The 27,413-nt window shown below is 42.6% G+C and overlaps 2 protein-coding genes across 4 annotated transcripts; one reads left to right on the top strand and one right to left on the bottom strand.

Moving 5' to 3' along the window:
* The first annotated feature begins 1,128 nt into the window (after positions 1-1,128).
* Positions 1,129-24,372, top strand: myo1ca (myosin Ic, paralog a). 3 transcript variants are annotated; one of them, XM_015960995.3, is made up of 33 exons: positions 1,129-1,351; positions 6,022-6,207; positions 8,785-8,943; positions 9,031-9,146; positions 10,203-10,401; positions 10,538-10,618; positions 10,762-10,941; positions 11,013-11,111; positions 11,255-11,368; positions 11,446-11,517; positions 11,602-11,721; positions 11,816-11,898; positions 11,981-12,086; positions 12,177-12,257; positions 12,328-12,419; positions 14,643-14,737; positions 14,858-14,904; positions 15,017-15,097; positions 15,201-15,306; positions 15,441-15,558; positions 15,644-15,757; positions 16,304-16,380; positions 16,668-16,736; positions 16,819-16,903; positions 16,988-17,147; positions 17,257-17,340; positions 17,431-17,524; positions 17,600-17,655; positions 17,733-17,868; positions 23,514-23,584; positions 23,656-23,753; positions 23,841-23,940; positions 24,072-24,372. In XM_015960995.3, the coding sequence occupies exons 2-33, from the start codon at positions 6,190-6,192 to the stop codon at positions 24,096-24,098; spliced, it is 3,138 nt and encodes a 1,045-aa protein (XP_015816481.3). In that variant the 5' UTR covers positions 1,129-1,351; positions 6,022-6,189; the 3' UTR covers positions 24,099-24,372. The 3 variants fall into 3 exon arrangements, with proteins under 3 accessions (XP_015816481.3, XP_015816480.3, XP_015816483.3); XM_015960994.3 differs by lacking the exon at positions 1,129-1,351 and adding an exon at positions 5,752-5,936; XM_015960997.3 differs by lacking the exons at positions 1,129-1,351; positions 6,022-6,207 and adding an exon at positions 8,043-8,178.
* A 57-nt stretch (positions 24,373-24,429) lies between these two features.
* LOC139072094 (uncharacterized) lies at positions 24,430-25,324 on the bottom strand. The gene is made up of 2 exons (XM_070555314.1): positions 24,943-25,324; positions 24,430-24,838 (listed from the first exon to the last, which is right to left on the bottom strand). Exons 1-2 carry the CDS (start codon positions 25,099-25,101, stop codon positions 24,653-24,655), a joined length of 345 nt encoding a protein of 114 aa, XP_070411415.1. The 5' UTR covers positions 25,102-25,324; the 3' UTR covers positions 24,430-24,652.
* Positions 25,325-27,413: the final 2,089 nt, after the last annotated feature.

The raw sequence follows: 27,413 nt of genomic DNA, 5'->3' as shown, positions 1-27,413 counted from the left end.
ATAGACCTAGCTGCAGCTTTCAATAATGAGTCAAGGCAAACACGATGAGATGAGTCTCCCTGTTAAGACCCCAGAAAGAAAGAAAAAAAAACATGCAGGCTCAGGAAGAACATGCAAACTCCACACAAAAGGTCCCAGTTGAGATCTGAATGTGTAACCTGCATAACATTCTCAATTTCACTTCAATTCAGTTTATTTGTACAGCGCCAAGTCACAACAAGAGTCGTCTCAAGGCACTTCACAAAGTAAACGTTCCAATAGAGATCAGTTTATTAAGCCAATCAGTAAAAAGTTTCAACTAGTCACTGACTAGTGTCAGAGTACTTACAGCAATCCTCATATTAAGCAAGCATGCAGCGACAGTGGAGAGGAATACTTCCTTTTAACAGGAAGAAACCTCCAGAGGTTCCTGGCTCAGTATGAGCAGCCATCCACCACGACTCACTGGGGATAGACAGAGCAGACACACACACAAATACACACAAATACACACACACACACACACACACACACACACACACACACACACACACACACACACACACACACACACACACACACACACCTCCTGCACCACAAAGTATCTTGCAGGGAAATCTTTACTTTCTATATATTTTGATACAAAGAACAGTAACAGACTTGAATTTTCCTGCAGGTCTTTCCCTGCAAACAGTCAACGTCGCATGGACGTGCAGATCATGTCTATATTGATTCCGTCAGTCCAGACCATGTCTGTAGGGCATCCAAACTAAGTCTTTGCAGTGGGTTACTACTAATTTATATGTAAACGGAAGAATTGTCTAACCATCAAGTTATCACATCTGATTCAGTGTCTCGTTAATAATAATGAGGTTTTCAGGTTACTACAGGAGTTATCCAGGATCAGCTTGACAGACACAACGATGTGATGGGTGGTGTAAGTGTGGAGCGGTTGGTTGAGAGAGAGAGCTGATCCAGTCCAGCATCAGCAGTCACTGGCTGCATATCTGATTACTATAAAGTTTACTGTTGCTGCCTCCTAGTGGAGTTATACACCATAAATTGTAGCTGATGATTCATTTCTCCCCTCCATGAGATCTGGTCACAGTGTGTGTGTGTGTGTGTGTGTGTGTGTGTGTGTGTGTGTGTGTTTTATTTTATTTAAACCTTTTACTCTTAAAAACTTTTAATGTATTTTCTTTTTGCTTTTCTGATTGCTTTCAGAAGTTCCAGACAAGTGGTGCAGATGCTTGTAGAAACGATGGATTTTTCGGTCAGCAGGCTGCTGTAAGCTGTAGCAACCACCGGACTGAGTGGAGGACAACATGGTGGAGAACTGTGACTGGTCAGACTGATCATTCAATGGAATCAGGTACAATATTTTATAAGAATGTGTTTAAATGTAATAATTGATCTGTTTTTTCATTGACATTTAAATAAAAACAAAAGGTTTGTCTTAGTTACATGAATGATTGGTGCTCAGCAGAGACAATAGGTATTGTTTTTCTGTAAAGGTGAATGAAATGTCCACCTTTGTCTTTACAACTACTCAAGTTCTATGTAACTGATATTACTACTACTAGGCAGAGCTCTAAACCTATCCTCAATCCAGAACACTGCTGCGTAGCTGTTGTTGCAAAAATCTAGCAAATCATGCCTCCAATGTTTTCTTTACGTTTCTGTCTCATTAAATAATTAAAACCTATTTAAATGTTGTTGTACCCACAGCTTTTTCCAGAGGGGTTTGTTTTTCACATCAGTCCGTGTATAAAGCGTCCTTTGTGGTGTAACGAGGATCAGGGGAATGAGAGGTTAGACCGGGGTGAAGGGAACAGCAGATGGGAACTGAGGGAGCTCAGCACAGATGGACAATAGACAGGAAATATATTTTAATAACAAAAACATAAGGTCAGATAGGTTGCATTTCAAATGCTCAGCTTTTTCTACATATTTTTGAACTGCAGTGTAATAAATGCAATGTAGATAGCTGAAAATAGTGAAAAGAGAAAACAGCCAAAAAGGATCAAATTTAACTTGACTGCTGACTGAAACTGGCTTTGGGTAAAGCAGGATACGGAGAGAGAGGAGAGTTTACCCCACTATGAATAAGTCACAATTCCTCATTCCTCATGGATGAACTGAATTGCAAAACCTCTGAAATCTCAGTAAAAAACAAAAATATACGAGCAGCAAAGCAGTTTAGGACAAGGAGCTCATGCTGGAATCTCTGGATCTCATCTTGTGACAGATGTTCAGGATTAGTTTGGAAATGTATAATATGATTATCTCAAATTGAAATCAGGCAGAGCGCAGTTGCATAATAAAGAAAGGAAATAATGAAAAAAAGAGGAAAGGAGAAGCATTGCTGGGATAGCCCGATCTCTCGTTCCCTTTCTGTAAATGTGCTTTGTCCTGTTCGGAGCGGGGGGGGATGCCTTACCCTTCTGTCATCAGGTGAGAGGTCACCTGTCCATCACGGGACCAACACAGAGACACAAGAGACAAAGTAACACTCAACTTCACATTTGGACTGTGGCTGAAAACAGGAGAAAAAACTCACATCTACACAAGTTTCAAACCAGAAACCTCCATGTGGCAAGGCAGTGGTACTAGCCACTGCTCTACTGTGCAGCCCGCGCACTTCAGCACATTTGTGCAATAAGAATATTACAAAATCTGACGTGTTTTTGGATAAATCCAGAAATTCTCTCGACTCTGTCACATCAAACACATTCAGTTCTGGTTAGGTTACACCCTGGATCACGTTGGTGTTAAATGAATCATTCACACAAACAAAAGAAGAGGAAAATAATGCTTTTGATGGAAAATCCTGAACATCAGGAAACATTTAGGAAGGAAATCCTTCTTAGAGGAACTCCTGAACAAAGATAGGAAGAGTGACTGAAAAACAACCAATAGGTGTGATGGACAGACTCGGCAGCGAGTTTCCTCTATTTCTACACTTACTGCCTGGATGATTTGTAGTAAGTGCTGAGGGGAGTTCTCTAATGCTTTTCACGTTCCTAAAAGTAAGTGAAAGTAGTATTAGAGGCTTAAAATGTCAAAAATATCTAGAAAGTGACATATATGGTCACTTCCAAGCAGTAAATGTGACTCAAGCAGCTTCATGATGTTTGAAACTTTTTTTTTTGGACAGATGCCAAAGCAGAACTGATAAACAGTGTCCTGGAATAGCTGCTTTGGTCAGAAATGTTTGCGTTCAGTTAGCCGTCAGAGTGTGTGTTATGAATCACTCTATCTGTCAGTCAGACTGAGTTATAGCTGTGTTTGTTTGTGTTTGCTAAAGCTGATTAGCTGTGGCAGTCGTCGTCTTTGGGTTGGACTCCAAAAGTTAATCAGTTGTAGACGAACATCCGCTGATTACTTTCTGAGAGTTTTATTAAAATCAGTTTAGTGGTTCAGGAGGTATGTTGCAGAAAATTAAACGGCACACACAGGCAAAAACATCGTTTGCCTTTCGTCATTTTCAGCAGTTAAAATGTTTCATGAAAGGAGTCCAACATGCTTTTGTGTTACAAGTAAACAACCATCTGTCAGTGTGTTGTACAGGCCACTGCTGGATTCTGATGTTGATCTGCAAACTGATGAATAAAACTTTTTCTCTCACAACAAAATTACAGATGAGTACATCGGTGCTTTATTTAAGGTGTGAAACACCGAAAATACATTTTTAATTCCTATTTCTGATCATAATTGGTCACAACATTTTTCATGCAAGCTGAACGTAAAAATAGTCTTCTACACCTAGCTCATGTCTTAACTGCTGATAGAAAATAAACAGAAAAACGCTCATTTCAGAAAAGCCTGACAGAGCTACGTCACACTGTCGCTTAACATTCATAGACACACTTATCTTGACTCGTGTTGAGGAAGGCTGTTGTTGGTTTAGCGTCCAGAAAACAGCAGAGAGCGTCTCGACTAGAAGACGCTAACCATTAGCATTAGCAACTCCACCACACAGCTGAACTCCTCCAGGCTTGAATTATTTGTGGAGATAAAACATCAATGTCACTGAGCAAAGAGAGGCAGTTGTAAAGTTGTTAGTCAATCCGAGCAGTAGGCCCGAGCTCCGATTGTAGCCACAGCCACAAGGGCGCACCTGTAGCAACAAATGACTGTGACTGTTATCCCGTCGCGATGAGAACAGCCAATGGCTATAGCTATGAATTGCTGTGACAGCACCCACTGCCTGGACAGAGTCCTTTACGTTAAAGGTTTTGTGATAGGTTACACTTAACTGAGGAGCATTGTTTTGGTAGTTTATAAGTACAGTAATTAAAAATGTGTTCACATTTGAAACTTTGTTCGTATTTGATGTTTAATCTTAGTCTTTGGTGTACTTTGAACTCTTTCCCCGTCATATCATGCTGACGTGGCTGTGCGGTGCTCTGCCCGTAGCACAGTAGCTGTGGTCATGGCAGTCAACTGCTATGCTCATAGTACTGTGGCTGTAACACAGCTACGTTAGCATAATAATGTAAAGGAGTCTGTCTGGGCAGTGGGTGCTGTCACAGCAATTCCATAGCCATTGGCTGTTCTATACGGGATAGCAGTCACAGCCATTTGTGGCTACGGGTGCGCCCTAGTGGCTATGGCTACAATCGGAGCTCGGCCTCCCTCAATCTGAGACGAGATGTCCAAGTAAGACTCCAAATTGTGCTGTGTTCACCTCTCCTCTAATGGGGCATTCTGGTAGTTCTTGAAACAAGTGCATCTGAACTTTTTCCCTAAGTATACAACTTGCAAGCCTTTGATTCCTTCTAGAGACCACTGCAAAAGTATTAAACAAGTGTCCCACACCTTTAATCTAGACAGTTTTGGCTAGATTTAAAATCCACTAGTGTCTGTTTCAAATCACTGAGGTAAATGTTATTTGTGGTCCGTGTTTTCTAACAAACAAATCAAATTTATACAAGCACAATAGCATGATGATGAGGTCTGCATCCAAATGTAATATTCAGTTGTCTCTGAGCTCCTGTCATTCAGAAAACTCCTGATGTTGACTCTCCTCTTGTGGTCGGTCGTTCTTTTTCTCATTTAATTTTCAGATATGGCTCTGCCATTTTGAACTTGAGAAAGCCAACCATCTGTAGCTTGTTCTGAGATGTAAACATGGATTGTCGTAAAGCGGTACTGCTTCTTGTGAGAAAGGTCACCAGTCTGAAGAGACCCATGTTGCAAAAGAGTTATTCTGCTGACATGAGGCAAATGGGGCTGAGAAACCAAGGTCATTTTAGCACACACTGGTTCAGGATAACAACTGGAAAGATGTCAATAAATAAGGTTAACAGAAGAAAATCTGACGTTATTCAGATTCCTTGGTTCTGAATGTTTGATGATTCTAGCCAGAAGAGGGCGGTGTTCTCCCAGAGAAGGCATGTGGCCTTAATTGCACTCCCTTCAAAAGAATGCCAAAATGGGAAGCAGCATAATAAGAAATGCATTTTGATGATCCATACACACAGCACAAATGCTAAATTGAAACGGTAAAGATTTATGAACGTTGCCCTGAAAACAAAATGTCCCTGACTCATGTCACATCTGCAGAGCTATATTTTTACAGAGAAGAGAGGGAAAGCCACGGAGAGACACGGGCAGCCCTGTTCACCAAACGTTTTCATAACTCACATATCTGTCTCAGCTTGTGGGAGAAAACAGGAGGGAGGGAACCTAACAGGGAGGGAAGGACGGAAAGGAAGAATGTAGTTGGAGCTCCTCATGTGATTTCTGTTTCTTTTGGTTTTTCAAAGCTGCTCAGCGATTACATCTTAAGGACTGCAGTAACTTTTTCCATAGCCTCCCTGCTTCCCTGTTTTTCCAACTCTCTTTTTTTCTATTTTTTCACCCTCCTGCAGCAGACTTCCCCCTTTTTTTCTGTCAGAGTGACGTTTAGGTGAAGTTCCTGGCCTTTTTTGTAGTGGCTTAGTTTACAGAAGGTAGAAGAGGAGCTGGTGGAGCTGTGGTCTCTGAGCTGTCAAAGGTGGGATGTGTGTAAACTAAAGGAGCTGTTTCTCTTCACAGGAGACTAAAGAGGAAGGAAAGGCAAGGAGACAGGGACCATAAGGGCGAGACAAGGACGAAGGTGAATGAGAAGGTTCTGCTAAGTTTGTTTGACAGAGGAGGAGGAGGAGGAGGAGCACCAGCCTAGGGGGAAGCCACCACGTATTCTCCTAACTGTAACGAGACAGGATGAGGTACCAGGGCAGGGTAAGATATGCATCATGATGCTTTTTGTTGTCTTTTCATGCTTATTGTTGCTCTTTGAATCATCATCTTTACTCAGACAGTAACTCCGATGAAGCCAGAGAGGGAAAAACAAAACAACAATGAGTCACGTAGGGAGGATTCTGGTTTTCATACAAACTGTAACTGAATCTTTCCAAAGAGGATAAATGTGGGATTTTCCCACCTTATTCTGCATTAGTGGTGTGCAGCCAGTCGTAGTACCAGACCAGCTCGTCCTGGTGGTGGTGGGGCATGCCTTATAAGGAATGTAATCTGGTTGTAGTCAGTCCAGCGTGGGTTTGTGGGGCCAAGCCACCCTCCCCACTGGCTGTCAATGCAGCTGCACCTACAGACCTGCTGCTCAAAGGCTGATCCCACCATACTGGGTCTGTCAGAGGAAGTTCTCACTGATGGAACCACTGGCCTTGGGTCAGGTTTCTGATAGTAATTAAGCTGTAGGGATTCCACCGTTTTCTGTTTACGACTTTCTCTGATGCTCAAGGATCTCAGCCAAAAGGATTTTCACTTTCCCAGTGAGCTAATGAAACTTACTGTGGGGGCTGCAGCCTGTGATTAAACATGTTTAAAATAATCACAGCTGGTCTTTTTTATCTGAATTTCCTCAAGGCACTTTACTTCTTCAGGCTAGTAATTTGAGCTCATTATCTACTGTGCGGCGTTCCCGTATGTCCTTGCAGGAAATTGACGAAAATTCAAATATAAACACATTGAACGGTTGTTTGTTTTCAAAGTCCATAGAGTTGTCTTGTACTGCATGACAGCCAGACTTTGAATTTCTGGTTTTCAAACACTTTTCTTAACCTTCTTAGCTGGTCAGATTATTCATAAGCATTTAGGTACACATCCTTTTGTTTAATGGCCACACGTTGACCACATTAACCCTTTCTGAGCAGAGACACCACTGATTCCTGCACTAGACTGAGCTTCATTTATTCAAAATCTTTTGACCTCATGTGCCAGATTGAATGTGTTTGTGACCCAGATATGGCCCAAGAGCCACCAGTTGATGATCAGGGCTTCAAGATTGAATTTTCTTGCCCTTGTAAGTCAACTACTGTGTGGAACAAGGCATCTCTCTGCTAGCGGGTATTTTGGTCCAGCAATGCAATTCCTGGAACTGAAGTCATTAGACTCATGACTCATAACCACAAGAGCCTTAAAGTTTTTTTTTTTTTTGTGTCTTTTGAGTTGTGAGAGGTGCAAATGGATTTTTACTTCAGTGAAATTTGTTAGATTTTGCGCATCTACTGCACATTTAATAAAATGTCAAACAAGCCTGCAATGAAACTGATATAAAACTGAATGCTACATATTGGTGTGGAGGACCTCTTAGAGCAGTGATGTAAACATGTCAAGATTTAAACTAGTGTAAATTTTCTTGTGTGACGTTGCTCCTGAGCACCAGGATGACAGGTCACCTTAAAGAGCTGCCCCACCTCTCTAGCAGCAATCTCAGGATATTTTTCTTCATGTGTGAACTCCCCTCTAGTGAACACCAGCTCTGAACGTGACCCTAACATTCCTTACATATATCCTTTGGAAAATCACTGCACTTTCTGTAGGAAGCCCACCTGCAAGTGGGAGAACAATGCTGCTGAAGTGAAGCAGGGAGGAGAGGCCTCGGTGGAAGTGTTCGCCGGCTTTTCCTTTGCACTTGGCTCTGTTCCACTGTTGTCCTCTTGTTTGTTTCTCCACATCAAGTGTTCAGAGATAATGACCTTTTAGCAGCGTTAACCAGCTAAATGAGGCCCCTGAGAGGCTCTTGGAAGAAAAACAGAAGTCCCATGGAAGTCTAGCCCCTTTCTTCCACTTCTTTTTATAAATGTGGAGGAGAAGGGCTGCTCCTCTGGCTGAATAGGGTCCTCTCAGTTTGGCTGGAGTGTAGCGGACTGATGGCACACTGAATTGATTTTTTCTGGATTATTCTAATCAGTAAGTATAGACTAGTAATACTTGGTTTCTTTGTGTGTGTGTGTGTGTGTGTGTGTGTGTGTGTGTGTGTGTGTGTGTGTGTGTGTGTGTGTGTGTGTGTGTGTGTGTGTGTGTGTGTGTGTGTGTGGGTGTGGGTGCATGACTCTATCAGATTGTGTCATGCTTTGTCTGCCCTCTGCAGTTTTCCCAGCTGCTGCTGACATGTAAACACATCTTCATAGAGATTAAACCTTGAGTGGGTCCAGGCGTGTTTGTACCGTACATAAACTGTAATCTACCATCTCCCCGTTACACAATCTTGTTTGTTTATCATTCTGATTCCTTAAATTCCCAATCTTGGTGAGTCTAGGAGGAACTGCAGCTTGTTTTTGGTCTTGTGTCCTGATGTTTTATACGTGTCGTTTAAATAACTCCTCTCTCTGTAAACTGGTTCCATTGTGCTGAATGCCACTGGTGGCATACCCTTTAATCCTGAGAACCAGATGTTAGAAAGTGAGTTAGTAAATGAAACGAGGCCTTTTGTGCCCCCTGCTGCCATTGTTGAGATACTACATAAATTGAAGACTAATACTCTCCTATTTGCACCTCCCTTTCCTTTCTGTGTAGGAGGTGGACGTTGAAGGACGAGTGCGTCTGGTGATGGAGAGTGCACTGACAGCCCGGGACCGGGTCGGGGTGCAGGACTTTGTTCTGCTGGAAAACTACAACAGCGAAGCAGCTTTCATTGAGAACTTGAGGCGACGCTTCAGGGAAAACCTCATCTATGTAATTGAACAAAACCATCTTTATATGTTCTAAGAAAACATTTCAGTCAGTGTGGTGATCCATAACTTCAGCTCGTCTCTTCCTCAGACGTATATCGGGTCAGTGTTGGTGTCGGTGAATCCTTACAAAGAGCTGGAGATTTACTCCAAGCAGCAGATGGAGCGTTACAGAGGGGTCAGCTTTTATGAAATATCACCTCACATGTGAGTCGCTGTATGGGAACCAGACACTTTGGGTTCACTTTGTCTTTAGGACATTTGAAAACAAACAAACATGATGATTATTTGTTGTTTTAAAAAACATATTACTTATTATAATAGAAAAAACACAGATCTATCAGAGAATGCATTATTATTATTATTATTATTATTATTATTATTATTATTATTAATAATAATAATAATAAAAATAGCTGTGCAGTGGTGCAGTGATTAGAGCTGTTGCCTTGCAGCAAGAAGGTCCTGGGTTTGCTTCCCGGCCTGGGATCTTTCTGCATGGACTTTGCATGTTCTCCCTGTGCATGCGTGGGTTCTCTCCGGGTCCTCCGGCTTCCTCCCACAGTCCAAAACATGACTGTTTTTAGGTTGATTGGTCTGTCTAAATTGTCCTTAGGTGTGAGTGTGTGTGTGTGCATGATTGTTTGTCCTGTGTGTCTCTGTGTTGCCCTGCGATGGACTGGCAACATGCAGTTTCCGTGTACTAATCAGGCAGGGTACACCCTGGACAGAGAGTCCAGGATTGCCCATTGACCGCTGGAGATAGCCCCCCCCCCCCCCCCCCCCCACCCCCACCCCGGCGACCCTACATGGACAAAGCGGGTTCAGACAATGGATGGATGGATGGATAATAATAAGAATACGAATAATTGTCTTTGTACTTTAGCAATATTTAGCAACAAAGAAAAGCAAACATTGTCTTTCTTAATTATTTTTTTATTGTCAGATTTATTTCATCGTTCTGGAATGCTTTATTATTTATTTCTCTGACCATATTACTGCGCTTTCTGTTATTTCTTCAGTTTTTGTTATAGTTTCTTTATTATTTTATTTATAATAAGTGAATTATTTTAGAAATCTTTTCATTACTTTAAATTTAAAAAGTAGCTTGTTTTGATTTCCAAACTGTTGCCTTTTTACTTTTATTTGCCTCTTCACCATTCCTGAACTTTCATAACATAAAGAATAAATTACTAAGAAGAACGCTGGCTTTTGTGGTACATCTGTAGCTCATCTGTGGATCCTTCTTGTGTTTTTCACCAGCTATGCCGTATCAGACAACACTTACCGAGCCATGAGGACCGAGAGGAAGGACCAGTGTATTCTTATCTCGGGTGAGAGTGGTGCAGGTAAAACTGAAGCCTCTAAGAAGATCCTCCTGTACTACGCTGTCACCTGCCCCACTAACCATCACCTGGTTACCCTTGGCGACCGCCTCCTGCAGTCTAACCCTGTCCTGGAGGTGTGTTCAAAAGATAATCTGATCCGTTTATTTACTTACACAGATTTTTTCTGCTTTGTTTGACTTTATTAAAGCATAATTTCCTCTAATTTTCCACCGTAGATGAAATCCTTTTTTGTTGTATTTTTTTGTAAAGGCGTTTGGCAATGCCAAAACACTGAGGAACGACAACTCCAGCCGCTTTGGGAAATACATGGATATCCAGTTTGACTTTAAGGTGAATGTTTGATTTAGAATTCCTAAACGCTTTCCCGGAAGTTATAACGGTGTTCGGTCACGAGAGACTTAAAACCTGCGATTCTGAGAACAAATAAACTGAATCTAACAGAGATGTCCTTCTCTCATTGTTCCGTTTGTAAGGGAGCACCGATTGGTGGCCACATCCTGAACTACCTGCTGGAAAAGTCTCGGGTCGTGCACCAGAACCACGGAGAAAGAAACTTTCACATCTTCTATCAGCTCCTCGATGGAGGCGAAGACGACCTGCTGAACTCACTGAACCTGGAGAGAAACCCTCAGAGCTACAGCTATCTGGTCAAGGTGCTGACTGATGGGATGTTAGCTGGTAGAAGTTCCTGAAGCTGCAGCCTAACTTTTTTACATTTGAACAGGGTAACTGTCCCAGAGTCAGCTCCATAAATGACAAGAATAGTTGGAAAGTTGTGATGAAGGCTCTTGATGTGATTGGCTTCACCCCAGAAGAAGTGCAGGTAACGCAGACAGCTGCTGAAGACAACACTTAATATCATATATCTGCTGTTTACCTTCAAACTTCTAACATTACACAAACATTTAGAATAGCTGGATCCTCTACAAGGCAGTTTTCAGCTGTTTTTCTCATGTCTGACCTCAGAAGTTGCTCAACATCATCGCCAGTGTTCTCCATCTGGGTAACACTCTCTTTGGGGAAGGAGAGGAAGGAGAAACTTATATCACCACTGAGACACAGCTATCAAATATTGCAAAGGTCAGAGCAGGCCCTCAAGTTTTACTGGATGCTCAAATATGCAGAAAAGCAACAGATGTGTTGTTGTCGTGCTGCAGCTGCTGGGTGTTGATGGCTTGGCCCTGAAGGAGGCACTTACTCACAAGAAACTGACAGCCAAAGGAGAGGAGGTGACTGTCCTCTCCACCATTTTACAAAGGTTTTTCTTTTAGAAGATTTTATGCAACAGTTTTTATTTGCTTTGTGTATTGCAGATGATCAGTCCACTGAGTTTTGAGCAGGCTGTCTCGGCCCGTGATGCTTTAGCCAAGGCTGTGTATGGTCGGACCTTCAGCTGGCTGGTGGAGAAGATCAACCAGTCCCTGGCTGTCAAGGTGCTGGGTGTACCAGCTGTCAGATTAGTTCTAAAATAAATATATTTGAGGCACCTGCTGTGTTTTACCATGATTGTGGACTTTGTTAATGCAGGAAGAACTCTATCACAGCAGCAAAGGCTCTTCTGTCATTGGGCTTCTAGATATTTATGGCTTTGAGGTTCTGCAGTGCAACAGGTAAAGCTAATATTCATTCTCTGCTTTATTTTGCATCTCAGTCTGCATAAACATGGTCTCTGTTTGAATTATTTCCCTGCAGTTTTGAGCAGTTCTGCATCAACTACTGCAACGAGAAGCTCCAGCAGCTGTTCATCGAGCTGACACTCAGATCTGAGCAGGAGGAGTACGAGACAGAAGGGCTTGCAGTGAGTTCAACAGCAAATTCTTCTGACATACTGGGTAATATTTACATCTCCTTAATGACATAACACAACATTGTGGTGCTTAAAATGCAGTGGGAGCCAGTGCAATACTTCGACAACAAGATCATTTGTGACCTGATAGAGGAGAAGCACAAAGGCATCATCTCCATTCTGGTGAGGACGGGATCAGCTGTCCGTCCACATGTTGCTGTTTGCTAATGTAAATACTGTGACTGTCTTTTAGGACGAGGAGTGTCTGAGACCAGGAGAGACATGTGATATCTCCTTTTTGGAGAAGTTGGAGGACACAGTTGGTGGTCATCCCCATTTTGTCACGTAAGAATCATCCATACTTTCACGCTACCAGAGAGCAGTTAGATCTGCTCGTAATAACTATTTTTCTGCTATCATTTCACAGCATCATGGAGACCAGTCCAGGCTGTACAGCACAGTTAACTCCCTGCTACTGTTAAATGAGTCTGATGGTCTAAATCCTACTGTTGCTTTATGCACAGAGCTACAGAGCTTTTTCCTCAACAAGATCCTTGGTATTAGGCTTAGCCTCCAGCCTCAAATACACACTATCCATGTAGAACCGCCAGATCCACCTGCCTTCTCAGACTTTGCTCCTGTTCAGCTTGCTGACTTGATGAAACTGATTAGCTCCATGAAGCCAGCTGGCTCTTCGGTGGACTGCCTCCCGGCTAAATTGGTGCGTGACGCGGTGTCTGCGCTGAGCCCGGCACTCATGAACATTTTTAACATTAGCCTCAGCACTGGAGTGTTCCCTAAGGTTTTTAAAGATGCGGTTGTTCAGCCGATATTGAAAAAACCTGGGTTGGATCCCTCCACTTATGACAACTTCCGCCCTATATCGAAAGTCCCGTTTCTCTCGAAGGTCCTTGAGAAAATTGTGCATGGCCAGATCTCTGCCCATATGAATAGCAACTCGTTGTTGGATGTATTTCAGTCAGCCTTTAGACCAAACCATAGCACTGAGTCTGCTTTGATTAGGGTGCTAAATGACATTCTGGTGGCATCTGACTCTGGGTCTATGGTACTGCTGCTCCAGCTGGACCTTTCAGCGGCTTTTGATACGGTCGATCACCATATTTTATTGGATCGGCTTGGGTTGGGGTATTGGGGTGGCGCTTAAATGGTTCCGCTCCTACCTATCAAACCGTACCATCTCTGTACAGATTGGTGACTGTGCATCCTCCAGTCTTCCACTGCCTTGGGGGGTGCCGCAAGGTTCCGTTCTTGGGCCATTGCTGTTTTCAATCTACCTTCTGCCTCTGGGCAATATCCTGAATCAGCATGGCCTGAGCTACCACATCTACGCAGATGACTGTCAGCTATACGTGGAAATGGACGAGAAAAATGCAGGCTCGAAATTGGCTGCATGTATGGATGACGTGAAGGGCTGGCTGGCATCCAACTTCTTAAAACTGAATGAAAAGAAGTCTGAGTTTATTGTTTTTGACCCCTGCAACCACCATGGCTCTCACCCTGTTTGTGACCTTTTAACCCTTAACCCCAAACAGTGTGTGACGAGTCTCGGGGTCAAGCTGGATGCTGGACTCACAATGGCCCCACAGATAAACTCTGTAGTGAGGTCTTGTTTTTATCAGCTTCGCCGCCTTACTCACCTCAGACGAATCCTGAAACTGAGGCATTTGGAGTCAGTCATTCATGCATTCATTACCTCTCGCCTGGACTATGCAAATGCCCTACTCATTGGTGTTCCGGACTCTGCCCTGAATCGGCTGCAGGTTGTTCAGAACGCTGCTGCCAGGTTCTTGACGGGTACACACTGACGTAGCCACATTACCCCTGTCCTGGAACATCTTCACTGGCTCCCTGTCATTTTCAGAGTGCAGTTTAAGTTACTGACTTTTGTTTTTAAAGCACTCAATGACCTGGCACCTTCCTACCTCTCTGCCCTTCTCACTCCATATGTGCCCACCCGCTCGTTGAGGTCGGCTGACCTTTTGCTGCTGTATACGCCGCGGATGAGACTCAAATCGCGGGGGGATCGAGCATTTGTCCATGCTGCCCCAAAGCTATGGAACTCATTGCCCATTGGAGTTCGGCAGGCTACATCTCTGGCCGTTTTTAAATCTCGTTTAAAGACCCACTTTTACACTTTGGCTTTTAGACAGTGACTCGTTTTAGTGTTTTATTGTGTCATTGTTTTAATGTGCTCTTAGTATTCATCATGTTTTTCTGCTTTTAATTGAGATTTTTATCCTTTGTTTTAGCTCCTTGTAATGGTGTGTTTTGTTTTAGCCTGTGCAGCACTTTGGGCAGCTCCCATGCTGCATTTTAAATGTGCTATATAAATAAACTATGCTATGCTATGCTATACTTCTGTGCGGGATACCACAGGGCTCAATTTCCGATCCAGTAATATTTAATTTTTATGTGCTCTTCCTTGCATTTGTGATTCAGAAACATATTTGACAGCATTATGTGTGAAACGTGTTACTAAATCATCATTCATTTGAAATTCTTTTTTTAGTTCATGTTGTGAAGAGCATCTATTTGTGGGTGTTTCAGGCACAAGCTGGCAAATGGAAAAGCACGCAGAGTAATGAGTCGGGAGGAGTTCCGGCTGCTGCATTACGCTGGGGAGGTCAACTATAACGTCAACGGTGAGTCGTAATTCATTTTTGAGCATTTCTGCACACATTTCCTTTTTAAAACGGCAACATTTACTACAAAGCAGCAACCTGCTGTTATTTTAATGTCAACCATTGCTCCCACTTGTTCAGGTTTCCTGGACAAGAACAACGATTTACTGAGCAGGAACCTGAAAGAGGTGAAGATAATGAAAACAAACACATGGCATCAGTTGAGCGAAGATGCGAATGGGAGAGGGTGTGTTGTGTTGCTTTGTTCTCATGTGGTTTTGTGGTTTGGTTTGTGCTCAGGTCGTGTGTCAGTCAGACAACCAGATCCTAAGTTACTGCTTCCGCAGAGAGGAAGCCATCGACCAGAAACGTCCAGGGATGGTGTGAATCAGCCTCTCTGTTTCTTGCACAAAGACACAAATGAGACACAGAAGCACAAAACAAACATAAACCACTCCACAAATTCATGTTGTTTTCTCTTCAGGCTGCTTATCAGTTCAAAAACAGTTTGATGAAACTGATGGAGATCCTGATGTCTAAAGAGCCGTCCTACGTGCGTTGCATCAAACCGAATGATGCTAAGCAGCCAGGTACAAGAGAGAAGTTTAGCCTTAAAAATTGAAGTCAGATTGCAGATTTATTTTATTTTATCCAATTCAGCCTTACTTGATTATAACTGTAAATTGTTGCTTATATAACTGTGTGATAAATAATCTGTCTGCAGGACGGTTTGATGAAGTTCTGGTTCGACACCAGGTGAAGTATTTGGGTCTTATGGAGAACCTGAGGGTCAGGAGAGCTGGGTTCGCCTACCGCCGTCGCTTTGAAGCGTTCTTGCAGAGGTGACTCACCTTTTCTTCAGATGACTCGCAACTGCTGTTTGTTCTGTTGAACATTTTCTTTATTATGGTGTGTAAACTTCTTTAGGTACAAGCCCCTGTGTCCCGAAACGTGGCCCAACTGGCACGGGAAGCTGGTGGATGGGGTGTCTGCACTGGTCAGCCATCTTGGCTACAAAGCAGAGGAGTTCAAACTGGGCAGGTAATCAAAGATAAAAAGAAAATTATGGAAAGTTTTTATTTAGCTGAAAACTTGTCATGTAAGCAAAAGTGAAATTGAATGCAATAATCCTGGATTTATGCTGTGATGCTGTTCAATCACAGATTTAATCCTGGATTAAAACTCCTTTTAAACAGCATCAGGAAAAGCCCCCTTTCCCACGCCTGAGCTTGATACAATAGACCGAAACAAAAAACTAAAGAGAAGAACAGCTCATTGAGAAAATACCAAACTTCAGCATCATGGCATGAAGAGTCCAGGTGTTTCACCAGCCTGCAGGCCTGAAATGTCTCCTGCTAAAGATATTTGATGCATTAAGGAGTAAAAAATTAGTCAGAGGAAAAAAAGCTTGTTACTAGGATTCTGTCGGGAAAGTTTCGTCTTCATTTGTTGTAAAATTTCAGCTTTACATGAATAAAATGTGACATAAATGTTTGTTCCTCACTCTCTGTGCGTGCATGCATGTGTGTGTGTGTGTGTGTGTGTGTGTTTGTGTGTGTGTGTGTGTGCATGCGTGTGTGTGTGTAGATCCAAAATCTTCATCCGTTTCCCTAAAACTCTCTTCACTACGGAGGACGCCCTGGAGGCTAAGAAGCCAGAGATCGGTATGCAGCACTGATTCATGACAGCCTTATAACACGTGAGGTATGATGGCCTCAGGTGAATGTTACCTGTGAGAGAGACTCTTATTTCAGGTTGTCAGGAAAGGTAATGATTCCCATAGAGGCCCATTTTCTGCATGAACACATTTTCACACATTATTGAAGTAATTATTGGACATACAGTAATGAACAAAGGCTGAACAATCACAATTTCAGTGGAAACCTTCACAAGAGGATGTTTGGACCTCGTTAAATGAAGCTAAAATAACTTCTTCTTTGTTCTGCTGCAGCGGTGGTCCTGCAGAAGTCCTGGCGAGGCTACAGAGAGTGGGCCAACTATCAGCGCATCAGACATGCAGGTTTCCTCCCATCTACCCCATTTCTGACTTGGTGCTTTTGGTGTAGCTTTTTTGGTAGTTATGCATGCATGAATGTGTGTAGTGATCGTGATCCAGTCGGCGTGGCGAGGAATGAAAGCACGCAGGAGGGCGAAACGGCGTCGTCAGGCTGCAGAGTTGATACGCAGGTGCATGCCTATTGTGTGATTTTGGTCCTAACTTTGCCTTGGGTCCATATTTATTCCCACATATTGTTTCTGTTCATTCTTTAGACTCATAAAAGGCTTCATCTACCGTCATGAGGATTACTGCCCGGAAAACCAGTACTTCCTGGACCATGTGCGCTACTCCTTCCTCAAAAAGCTGAGTAAAAACCTGCCTACAAGTGTTCTGGACAAAAGCTGGCTGACACCTCCTCCCTCTCTTGTTGAAGTACGCACAAAGACTCAATAAACCCAGATGATTCATCCTTTTTAGAGGTCATTGAGAAGGAACAAAATGTGAGCAAGGCTTACTGATGAGCGTTTTGCATCCTCCACAGGCCTCTGAACATCTGCAGACGCTGCACATGCGAAACATGGTCATCAATTACTGCAGGAGAGTCCAGCCTGAATGGAAGAAGCAGGTACTCTGACTATGGATAACATTATTATTATTGCCCCTCATATCTAAATCAGTCTGAAAGTCTTTACTCTTGTGTTTGTCCTTCATCCAGATGATGCAGAAGGTTGTAGCGAGTGAGATCTTCAAGGACCAGAAGGACAACTATCCTCTGAGTGTTGGGAGGCTGTTTTTGGACTCCAGACTCGGTACACGTTCACACAAACACTGCTAAACGCTTTTTTTGTGTAACATTTACCAACTTTTTCCATTGGTCCATGCAGAACGGGAGCAGATCAGTCTCAAAGTCCTCCAGACTCTCGGCAGTGAAAAAGTGCAGGTGATCATGCTGGGATTACGCGATGAGGATGAATATAAATGCTGCTCGGCGGTGATGTGTCTCCTTGCTCTTCTCAGTACGGCATCTCTGTGATCAAGTATGACAGAAGGGGCTTCAAGCCTCGAGCCCGTCAGCTGCTCCTCATGAACTCCTTTGCTGTGCTGGTGGACCGGACCAAGATCAAGCAGAGGATTGATTATGCTATTCTGAGAGGTGAAGTCCACCCACACTGGCTTTTATTAATCACATTTTGTTAGAATGTTTGTCCTGTGGTGTCTGTCTCTAATGTGAGGGCTGCACCTGGCGGTAAGGCGTTTCCTCTTTTCAGTGTTGCACTACGTTTAGCTGTTTGGTGTTTGGGACTCGCGAAAACTGATTTAATTTCTCTGTACTAGGATATCTCTGAGTTATTGTAGCACATAAGCACGCTAAAACACACATTTTCTGTTGTTCCACCTAGCTTTTAGGGAACCATTTGAGTTCGCACGCAGTTTATTTGGTGTTGAACAGTTTGCTCGTCCAGTTAGCTTAGCCTCAGCACGGCTATGGCTACTTCTGTCTCTGCTTCTCCGCCTCCTATCTCTTGCTCTCTGTGTCAGATGTTTAGTTACTCCTCTGCCTCCTTTAGCGATAATGGTACGTGTAATAAATGTAGCATTTTTGTAGCTTTGGAAGCGAGGGTGTCGGAATTGGAGGCCCGGCTCCGCGCTGTTGAAAAACCCGTAAACAGCCGTAGCTACTTAGCTAGCGTGGGGCTAACTAGCTCAGAACCACCCCGTAGCGATCCTCCAGCAGAATCCGAGCAGCCGGGTGGGTGACGGTACGCAGGAAGCATAGAACCCAGCCTGTGGGCCACCACCAACCCGTCCACGTTTCTAATAGATTTTCCCCGCTCAGTGACGCGCCCGCTGACAATCATTGGCAGCTCTATAGTCAGAAACGTGGCATTAGAGGCTCCAGCAACCATACTTAAATGTTTACCTGGGGCCAGAGCAGGCGACATTAAATCTCATCTGAAACTGCTGGCTAAGGATAAGCGTAAATACAGTAAGATTGTTATTCACGCTGGCGGTAATGACACCGCCGATCGGAATTCACTAAAATTAATGTTGCTTCGGTGTGCAAGTTTGCCAAAACAATGTCAGACTCCGTAATTTTCTCTGGCCCCCTGCCTGATCGGACCAGTGACGACATGTTTAGCCGCATGCTGTCCTTCAACCGCTGGCTGTCTAGGTGGTGTCCTGAAAACAACGTGGGCTACATTGATAATAGGAAAACTTTTTGGGGAAAACCTGGTCTGATGCGGAGAGACGGCATCCATCCCTCTTTGGATGGAGCAGCTCTTCTTTCTAGGAACATGGCCAGTTTTATTAGTCCTCCATGGCAACCCAGGGTCCAGACCAGGAAGCAGAGTCGTAGTTTAACACACCCCTCTGCAGCTTCTGTACTGTTACCCACCCACTACCCCATAGAGACAGTGTCCTGCCCACGGCCAAAACCACACAGATTAAATATCAGGCTTAATAAAGCAAATCATGGAAATCTCATAAATATTAGAACAAATTCAACTGAGCAGAAAACTAGAAAAATTAAATGTGGTTGTTGAACATTAGATCCATTTTTTCTAAGACTTTGTTAGTTAATGACTTGATTTGTGATAATCAGATCTCTTTGCTCTCTCTCACAGAATCCTGGCTGCAGCAAGAGGACTATGTTAGCTTAAACGAGTCGACTCCTTCAAATTATTTAAATCATCATATTGCTCAAAGTCCGGGGCGAGGAGGAGGAGTAGCAACCATTTTTCATTCGGATTTATTAATCAGTCCCTTACAGATTATTAGTTACAGTTCATTCGAACATCTTATTCTTAGTTTTCCTAATCCAGATTGCAAAATTGTAAAACCACTCTTGTTTGTAGTTTTATATCGTCCACCAGGCCCTTACTCTGAGTTTTGGATCAGATCTCTGATTTTTTATCTGATTTGGTGCTAAATACTGATAAGGTCATGGTAGTGGGGGATTTTAATATTCATGTGGACATTGAAAATGATAGCCTCAATGTAGCCTTTAGTAATACCCTAGACTCAATTGGTTTTACTCAAAGAATACATAGCTCCACCCACTCCTGCCATCATACATTAGAACTTGTGCTGACTTATGGCATAGAGTGTGAGGAAATAACGATCTTTCAACATAATCAAGTCCTCTCGGACCACTTTCTGATAACCTTTGAGTTTTTTATAACTGAGTTCTCGAGACATGAAAGTAAATTTCACTATAGTCGGTCTCTATCTGACAACGCAGTTGCATCTTTTGAATCAACTGTTCCATCTTTACTGTCCTCAGCATCTCAGAGGCATGTAGCAGAGGGCAATATTTTCAGTTCTAGCCCCTCACAAATTGATGTCTTAGTTAATCATGTTAATTCCTCTTTACGTGTGGCATTAGATGATGTTGCCCCTTTAAAAAAGAAGGTAATTAGGGACAGGAAGTTGGCTCCCTGGTTTAACTCTCATTTACGAGCCTTAAAACAAAACTCTAGGAAATTGGAGAGAACATGGCGCTCTACACACCATGAGGAGGCCTACCTATCCTGGAAAAATAGTCTTGTGCTTTATAAAAATAAGCTTAGACAAACTAGAACTGCTTATTTCTCAGCATTAATTGAGGAGAATAAGCATAATCCTAAATTTCTTTTCAGTACAGTTGCTAAACTTACACAGAATCATAGCTCTGAGCCATTTATTCCCTTAGCCCTCAGCAGCAATGACTTCATGGGATTTTTTACAAGTAAAATTAATTCTATTAGAAACAAAATCTTTAGCATCTTCCCTAATGCGATTTCTTCTTCCTCAGTAAGTGAGGCAGCATCAGAGGTGACTGTAGAACCTCATCTGTGCTTGAACCGTTTTGATCCAGTTGAGCTTTCAGAGTTATCAAAAATATTAGCTTCATCTAAACCTTCAACTTGCATTTTGGATCCAATCCCAACCAAATTATTTAAAGAAGCATTTCCTTTGGTTACTGCCCCCATTCTTGATATAATCAATCTATCCTTAGTAAATGGATATGTACCACAGGATTTTAAGGTTGCTGTAATCAAACCTTCACTTAAGAAGCCTTCTCTGGATCCAGATGACCCAATGAATTATAGACCAATATCTAACCTTCCATTTTTATCCAAAGTCCTGGAGAAAATAGTGGCCATCCAAGTATGTGAGCATTTAAACTCTAATGCTCTGTTTGAGGAATTTCAGTCTGGTTTTAGAGAGGATCACAGCACTGAAACTGCATTAGTGAGAGTTACAAATGATATTCTCATGGCCTCAGACAAGAATCTTGTGTCTGTTCTAGTCTTGTTAGATCTCAGTGCTGCCTTTGACACAGTTGATCACAATGTTCTTGTAGAAAGACTTGAACATGTTGTAGGGATCAAAGGAACAGCGCTAGGCTGGTTTAAATCCTACCTGTCTGACAGATTTCATTTTGTAAATGTACATGACAAATCTTCTTCATACTCCAGGGTTACTTGTGGAGTACCACAGGGTTCAGTGCTTGGACCAATTCTTTTTACTATGTATATGCTCCCAATTGGTAAAATCACTAGAAAGCATGGGATAAACTTCCACTGTTATGCTGACGATACTCAGTTATATTTATCCATTAACCCAGATGAACCTAATCAGTTGGGTAGATTACAGGCTTGTCTTGAGGACATAAAAAATTGGATGACTCTAAACTTTTTGCTTTTAAATCAAGAAAAGACTGAAGTTCTCATCTTTGGACCAGAAATCCAGAAAAGGAAATTGCTTAGTCAATCACCTGACCTGAATGGCATTACATTAATCTCCGAGAACAAAGTAAGGAACCTTGGTGTTATCTTTGACCAGGACATGTCATTCAAATCCCAGGTTAAACAGGTTTGCAATATTTCCTTTTTCCACCTTCGGAATATTGCTAAGATTAGAAGCATCCTTTCCAGGAGTGATGCTGAAAAACTAGTTCATGCATTTATTACATCAAGACTGGATTACTGTAATTCATTACTCTCAGGAAGTCCTCAGAATGTAGTTAAAAGTCTTTAGCTTGTCTAAAAGGCTGCAGCTAGAGTTCTGATGAGAATTAAAAAGAGAGATCATATATCTCCTGTCTTAGCTTCCATTCATTGGCTACCTGTTAAATTCAGAATAGATTTTAAGATCCTTCTTCTCACATATAAAGCTCTTAATAATCAAGCTCCATCATACATCAGTGATCTGATTGTTCCATACGTTCCTAACCGAGCACTTCGCTCTCAGACTGCAGGTTTACTGGTGGTTCCCAGAATATGTAAAATTAGGATGGGAGGCAGATCTTTTAGTTATCAGGCTCCTCTCCTGTGGAACCAGCTCCCAGCTTGTCCGTGATGCAGACATCTTGTCTACTTTTAAGACTAGGCTTAAAACATTTTTATTTGATAGGGCCTATGGTTAAAATCTGATGTTAGCCTAAATCTGGACAAGTGGGGGAGTAGAGGGAGGTGGAGTGTACAGTCGGTAAAGACGGCTCTCCCTTGCCCTGCCTCCAACATGCCTACATCTAAAAGGCTAGATTATCCAGAGTTATCTCTGTAGTTATGCTGCTATAGGCTTAGACTGCTGGAGGATACACTGACCACTTTTCACACTCTACTACTTTCTTCTACAATCTGTTCTTTAACTGTATTATTTTCTGCAATTTCAGCTGTTAACTTTATTTTCTCTCTAAGTGTTTTTCTCCCCAGAAGAAGCTACAATGATGTTCTGCTGAGCTGTGGTGGCCTCATGGAGGGGGCCATCGTCTGGCACACTGCTACTAACCACTTAAACTTTTTGCTTTCCTTGACGTTGGATGTGCTACTGGTAGTTTATCCATTTAATTATATATCCACTAGGATAAATACAATAAAGTTTATCTCTCACCAAATAGAATATTTACTAAGAAATCACGATATAACTATAGACACATTACTTTGTCTTGTGTGTGTGTGTGTGTGTGTGTGTGTGTGTGTGTGTGTGTGTGTGTGTGTGTGTGTGTGTGAGTGTGTGTGTGTGCGTGCGTGCGTGCGTGCGTGTGTGTGTGTGTGTGTGTGTGTGTGTGTGTGTGTGTGTGTGTGTGTGTTCGCCTGCTCTGTCTTCTCGATCCCCAGTGAGTCGTGGTGGATGGCTGCTTATACTGAGCCAGGATTCTCTGGAGGTTTCTTCCTGTTAAAAGGGAGTTTTCCTCTCCACTGTCGCTTTATGCTTGCTTAGTATGAGGATTGCTGTAAAGTCACTGGCACTAGTCAGTGACTTGATGCAATTTGCTGGGTTCTTTATTTAGGAAACATTATTTCTCACTGGCTTAATGAACTGACCTGAATTGGAATGTTTATTATGTGAAGTGCCTTGAGACGACTCTTGTCGTGATTTGGCGCTATATAAATAAAATTGAATTGAATTGAATTGAATGTGATGATTTGTCTGAATTTTACTATAATATCTTGTGAATCTGGGAAAATTTGAACAAAACTCAGAGAAATCATCAGATTTTCCACTTCTTCTAATCCAAGATGGCTGCTACAGCTTTATCAAGCACAGATTATCATCCCCGTCACGTTCAAGTGATCAAACTTAATATTATTTGACCTTCAGCAGTCAAAGTACTTGAATTTACTTTCAGCAGAAATATCCATGGCAACCAAACTGATTATGCCTCGGGTTATCTTCAGGAAAAATTTTGAGCGGTTTGTGAAGGTTTTGAACCTGTAGTCGATTCAGTTTTCTTGCTGAAAAGTTATTTTCGTTGTGATCGTGTTGTGTAGATAAATGAGTTCAAACCAGATTGTTCTTTTGAACCAGGCATCTCAGTGAGCTCCCTAATGGATGGGATGGTTGTTCTGCATGTGCCGTGTGAGGATAACAAACAGAAGGTACAGCAGAACAAGGCACTCGTGTCTGTTTTCTACAGACAGCTACTTTAAATCCTGCTGGTGTTCCTCAGGGCGACGCTGTCATACACTGCAGCCACGTGATCGAGCTGGTGACTAAACTATCCATGCTGGCCGGCAAGACCAGCTACGTGAACGTCAGTCCTGGCAGGTGAGACTAGGGCTGCCTGGTTCATCTTGTGGGTGTGAAGTTTTCCAACATGATCTCCTGATGTGTTTCCTCCGTTGTGGAACGCAGCATTCGCGTCGCTGTGGCCCGGAACAAAGAAGGAATAATTGATTTCATCAGGGGTTCGGAGCTGAAGGTGGCCAAAGGCAAACGAGGACATCTGGTCGTGGTGAGTCAGCAACTGTTCTCGTGTCATGTGAGGAGTCTGCAGGGAGGAGGCATGGCTGCTTTTGTTTTGTTTGTTTTTAAAGAGAAACATTTCATCCAGCTGACTATCTTAAATCTGACTGGACTCCTCAGATTGCTCCTCGGATCGCCGCCACCTGAAGAGAACCAGATCGATCCTCCCACCCGAGGCACACTGTTTTTGTCAGTGTACAGCAGACAGAAGCAGACCAAAGAATGCAAAAATATACTCCACAAGAAGAACTATTAACTACCAGTAACTATTTAAACATTACAAGCTGGTGAAACAAACTTTTGTTTTGAAATCGCTTTATTGTTGGACACGCACACAAATGTAAAAATCTCTCTAACACTGTATCTCCTTACTCCTGGATAACTTAAGCAAACAACTTTTAAATAAATAACATGTCAATAAATAAGTCAATAAATAGTAAATATTTCGTCGGAAAGTCCAGAAGTTTAGAGTTGTGGTAAAAAAAAAGGAAACAGGATGTTGGGATGTCCTCTGAGAGTTGTCTCTGACTTCCAGTTAGAGGTGAGACAGAAACTGGAAAATACCCCAAAAAAATGTTTTGATATCACCGCTGAAAAGAATACCAGAGTCCCGAGTACCAAACTGTGTTAGTCCAACTGTGTTTCCCATTCTTGTTTTATGACATTCCAGCTTTTCCCCGTTTTTTCTGGCTGTTTTCCTCTCATGAGAGCGGTTTTGAAGCCAACAGAAGAAAGTCTCTTGCCAGCTTTGTGAGGTAAAGATCCAGGTCCCTCAGGACGATGTAGCCCTCCACTCGGCTGTCCCACAACGTTTTCACGCTTCCCTCTGGGTGCATGTGTACAATACTAAGTGCCGGCCTAATCCAGGAGTTCCTCATTAATTTCATCTGGATGAAGAAAGCAAAACAAAGATCATGAGAACAGATTTAGTGTCACTTCCTTTGTGGGGACATGCTCTAATGTTGTCGGGTGACAGTAAGACTGCGGATACCTGACTGCTGACTTGGCTCATCAGGTCCCGTAGATCCAGCTGAATGTGCCTGAAGTGCTGGATTAAACTGTGCTGGGTGGCGTGCACAGTGTTCAGCTCCATCTGCTCCCTCTCCAACTGTTTTCTCTTCTTTTCCAGCATGTTCCAGTAGACCTGCATGTCCCTGAACGCACCATGCAGCCGATCCCGGTCCTAAAAGCACGACAGGAGACAGCCCAAAAATTACATCATGGAAAACCTTGCACAACTCTGCTATCTGTGTTTGATGCTCTTAAAAGGGGAATTCCACTCAAATTTTCATTGAAGTTTATACTCTGCAGGAGCAGACATCCAAATTAGGCCTTTTTTAACATTTTCTGTCCTTATTAGACACAAAAACTCAAAAATCCTTAAAAAATTTACTAAAAACTTTGCATATTTTAAGGACAGCAGCTAGCAAGTGAGTGAGGGCTTTTTTTCAATTAAATAAGTATGAAACCGATACTAACCGATAAACTGAGCCAACTGTAGAAGTCAGTGGAAAGTGAAGGCAGTTCCCTCAGGTGTCTGCTTCTGTCCTCAAAATGTACATTTCCCATCTGCTCCTCCTTCTTTTAAATGAAGAAAAAATGTTATCGACAACAAGAAAGATGCATTTGCACAGAAATAAGGGTTATTTTCAGTACTCACATAGTTTCTCAGTAGATGCTGCACGCTGGCCCGAGTGGATCTTGTGAGGTGAAATGAGTTTTTGTACATTTGCCTCTGATTGAAGGGGGTTGGCGCTGACTCCACATGGAGCACAACACAACAAAGGATGGAGACAATCCACCAAACAGTCATCTGAAACAGACATGGGACCTTTAGCGTCATAAACCTGTTGTTTACAGATGTCTAACAGTCTTTGGGGCAAGAAAGAGCAGAATACAGTGCTGAGTTCGGGGGGGGGGGGGGGGGGTTGCATATTTGGAATCTGGAGTTTTTATATATATTTTTAAGAAGAAATTCCGCATCACATGTTCAATCTTTCCCCACCATCTGGTTAACATGCTTCATTTCTTGTGCAACTCGTTTCCACTGTAGCTGCTGCAGTTGCACAAGCATGCAGAACTACCTTAATTCCTCTTAAGTTGTTTCACTCTGAAAGGAAGTGTTGGGTACATGTGGCCTAGCACCTGAAAATGTCTCTACACCAGATGCTGGTCCACAGCCAGCAGACCATCATCCCAGCTGGGTCGCAAGAACCAGCTTGTTAAATAAAAAGTCCCTGTTCTGGGGATTTTATTGAATTGCATGTTGTATCACAACTTTCTGGAGCTTTCTGCTCAATTTTGTGACTCAGGACATCGCCACATTTTCTCATTCCTTGTAAATATCACTAAAAAAAAGTGTTTTTTTTCTCCATATAGAAGTAGAAGACAAACTAAAGTGCTGACGTTCAGTCCTGGTCATCAGTTCTATCAGCGTGCATGCTTTAGTTTTCTTCCTACCTCGATCCCCTTTAGGGTCGGATCAGGTGTGTAAAAGCAGGGTGATGGCCCCTGATGATCAGGGTTGGACACCACTTCTCAAATCCAACATTACTGTCTGATGGTGGCAGAGGAGTTAAGTGCCCGCCCTGTAACCTGAGGGTTGCAGGTTTGAATCCCATCCATCTTTCTGACACTTAACCCGCCTTAACCCATGGTGCCAGTGTTTGGCAGCCTCGTTTCTGTCAGTGCACCCCAGTGCAGCTGTGGCTATAATGTAGCTCATCACCACCAGCATATGGATGTGTGTGTGCATGGATAAATTACAGGTTATGTTGAAATGTGCCTTGGGGGACTGTAGAACCCTAGAAGGTGCTATAACAGATACAGGCCATTGACCATTCGTTTTTCCCATTTACTCAAAATTAAATGGAAACGCTTAAACGAACGTGTAAAATTTCATTATTCTTGTGCTTTATTCTCATACATCAAGCATGTAACATACAAATGTGTGTGTGTGTGTGTGTGTGTGTGTGTGTGTGTGTGTGTGTGTGTGTGTGTGTGTGTGTGTGTGTGTGTGTGTGTGTGTGTGTGTGTGTGTGTTGTGTGTGTTGGGCTTACCTTGAGGAGTAGTGTGCTCCACTCTTGTGCTTTGATGAAGCTCCTGTACAGTAGCCACTATTTATATATGTTCTTACTTTCAGTTTCCTCCTAGTTTCTCTCCCCCCTCCTCCCTCCTTTTCTCACCCTCTTTCTCGCTTGCCACAAATGTTTCAGCGTCTTGAAGTCATAATTTGATTTTCGTTTTCTCTATGACTCATGAGTTACAGTGGCCAATAAGGAAGTGTGTCATCATTAAAGAGAAGCTGAATTATCTGAATTTAATAGAAAAACTTTAAACTCAGTTTTATAATGAAGTCTGTCAGTTATTTTACATGGCAAAAAAATGTTGGCAAAATTTTCTCCAGTTCGGATTGTTGGCTTTGATAGCAAAAGTGAAAATTTGCTGAAACTACAAAATTC

Source organism: Nothobranchius furzeri, chromosome 10 (genome assembly GCF_043380555.1).
Source record: "Nothobranchius furzeri strain GRZ-AD chromosome 10, NfurGRZ-RIMD1, whole genome shotgun sequence".
NCBI lineage: Eukaryota > Metazoa > Chordata > Actinopteri > Cyprinodontiformes > Nothobranchiidae > Nothobranchius > Nothobranchius furzeri.
Note: the sequence above shows the minus strand (reverse complement) of the source record. Positions and strands in the feature narration are given on the sequence as shown.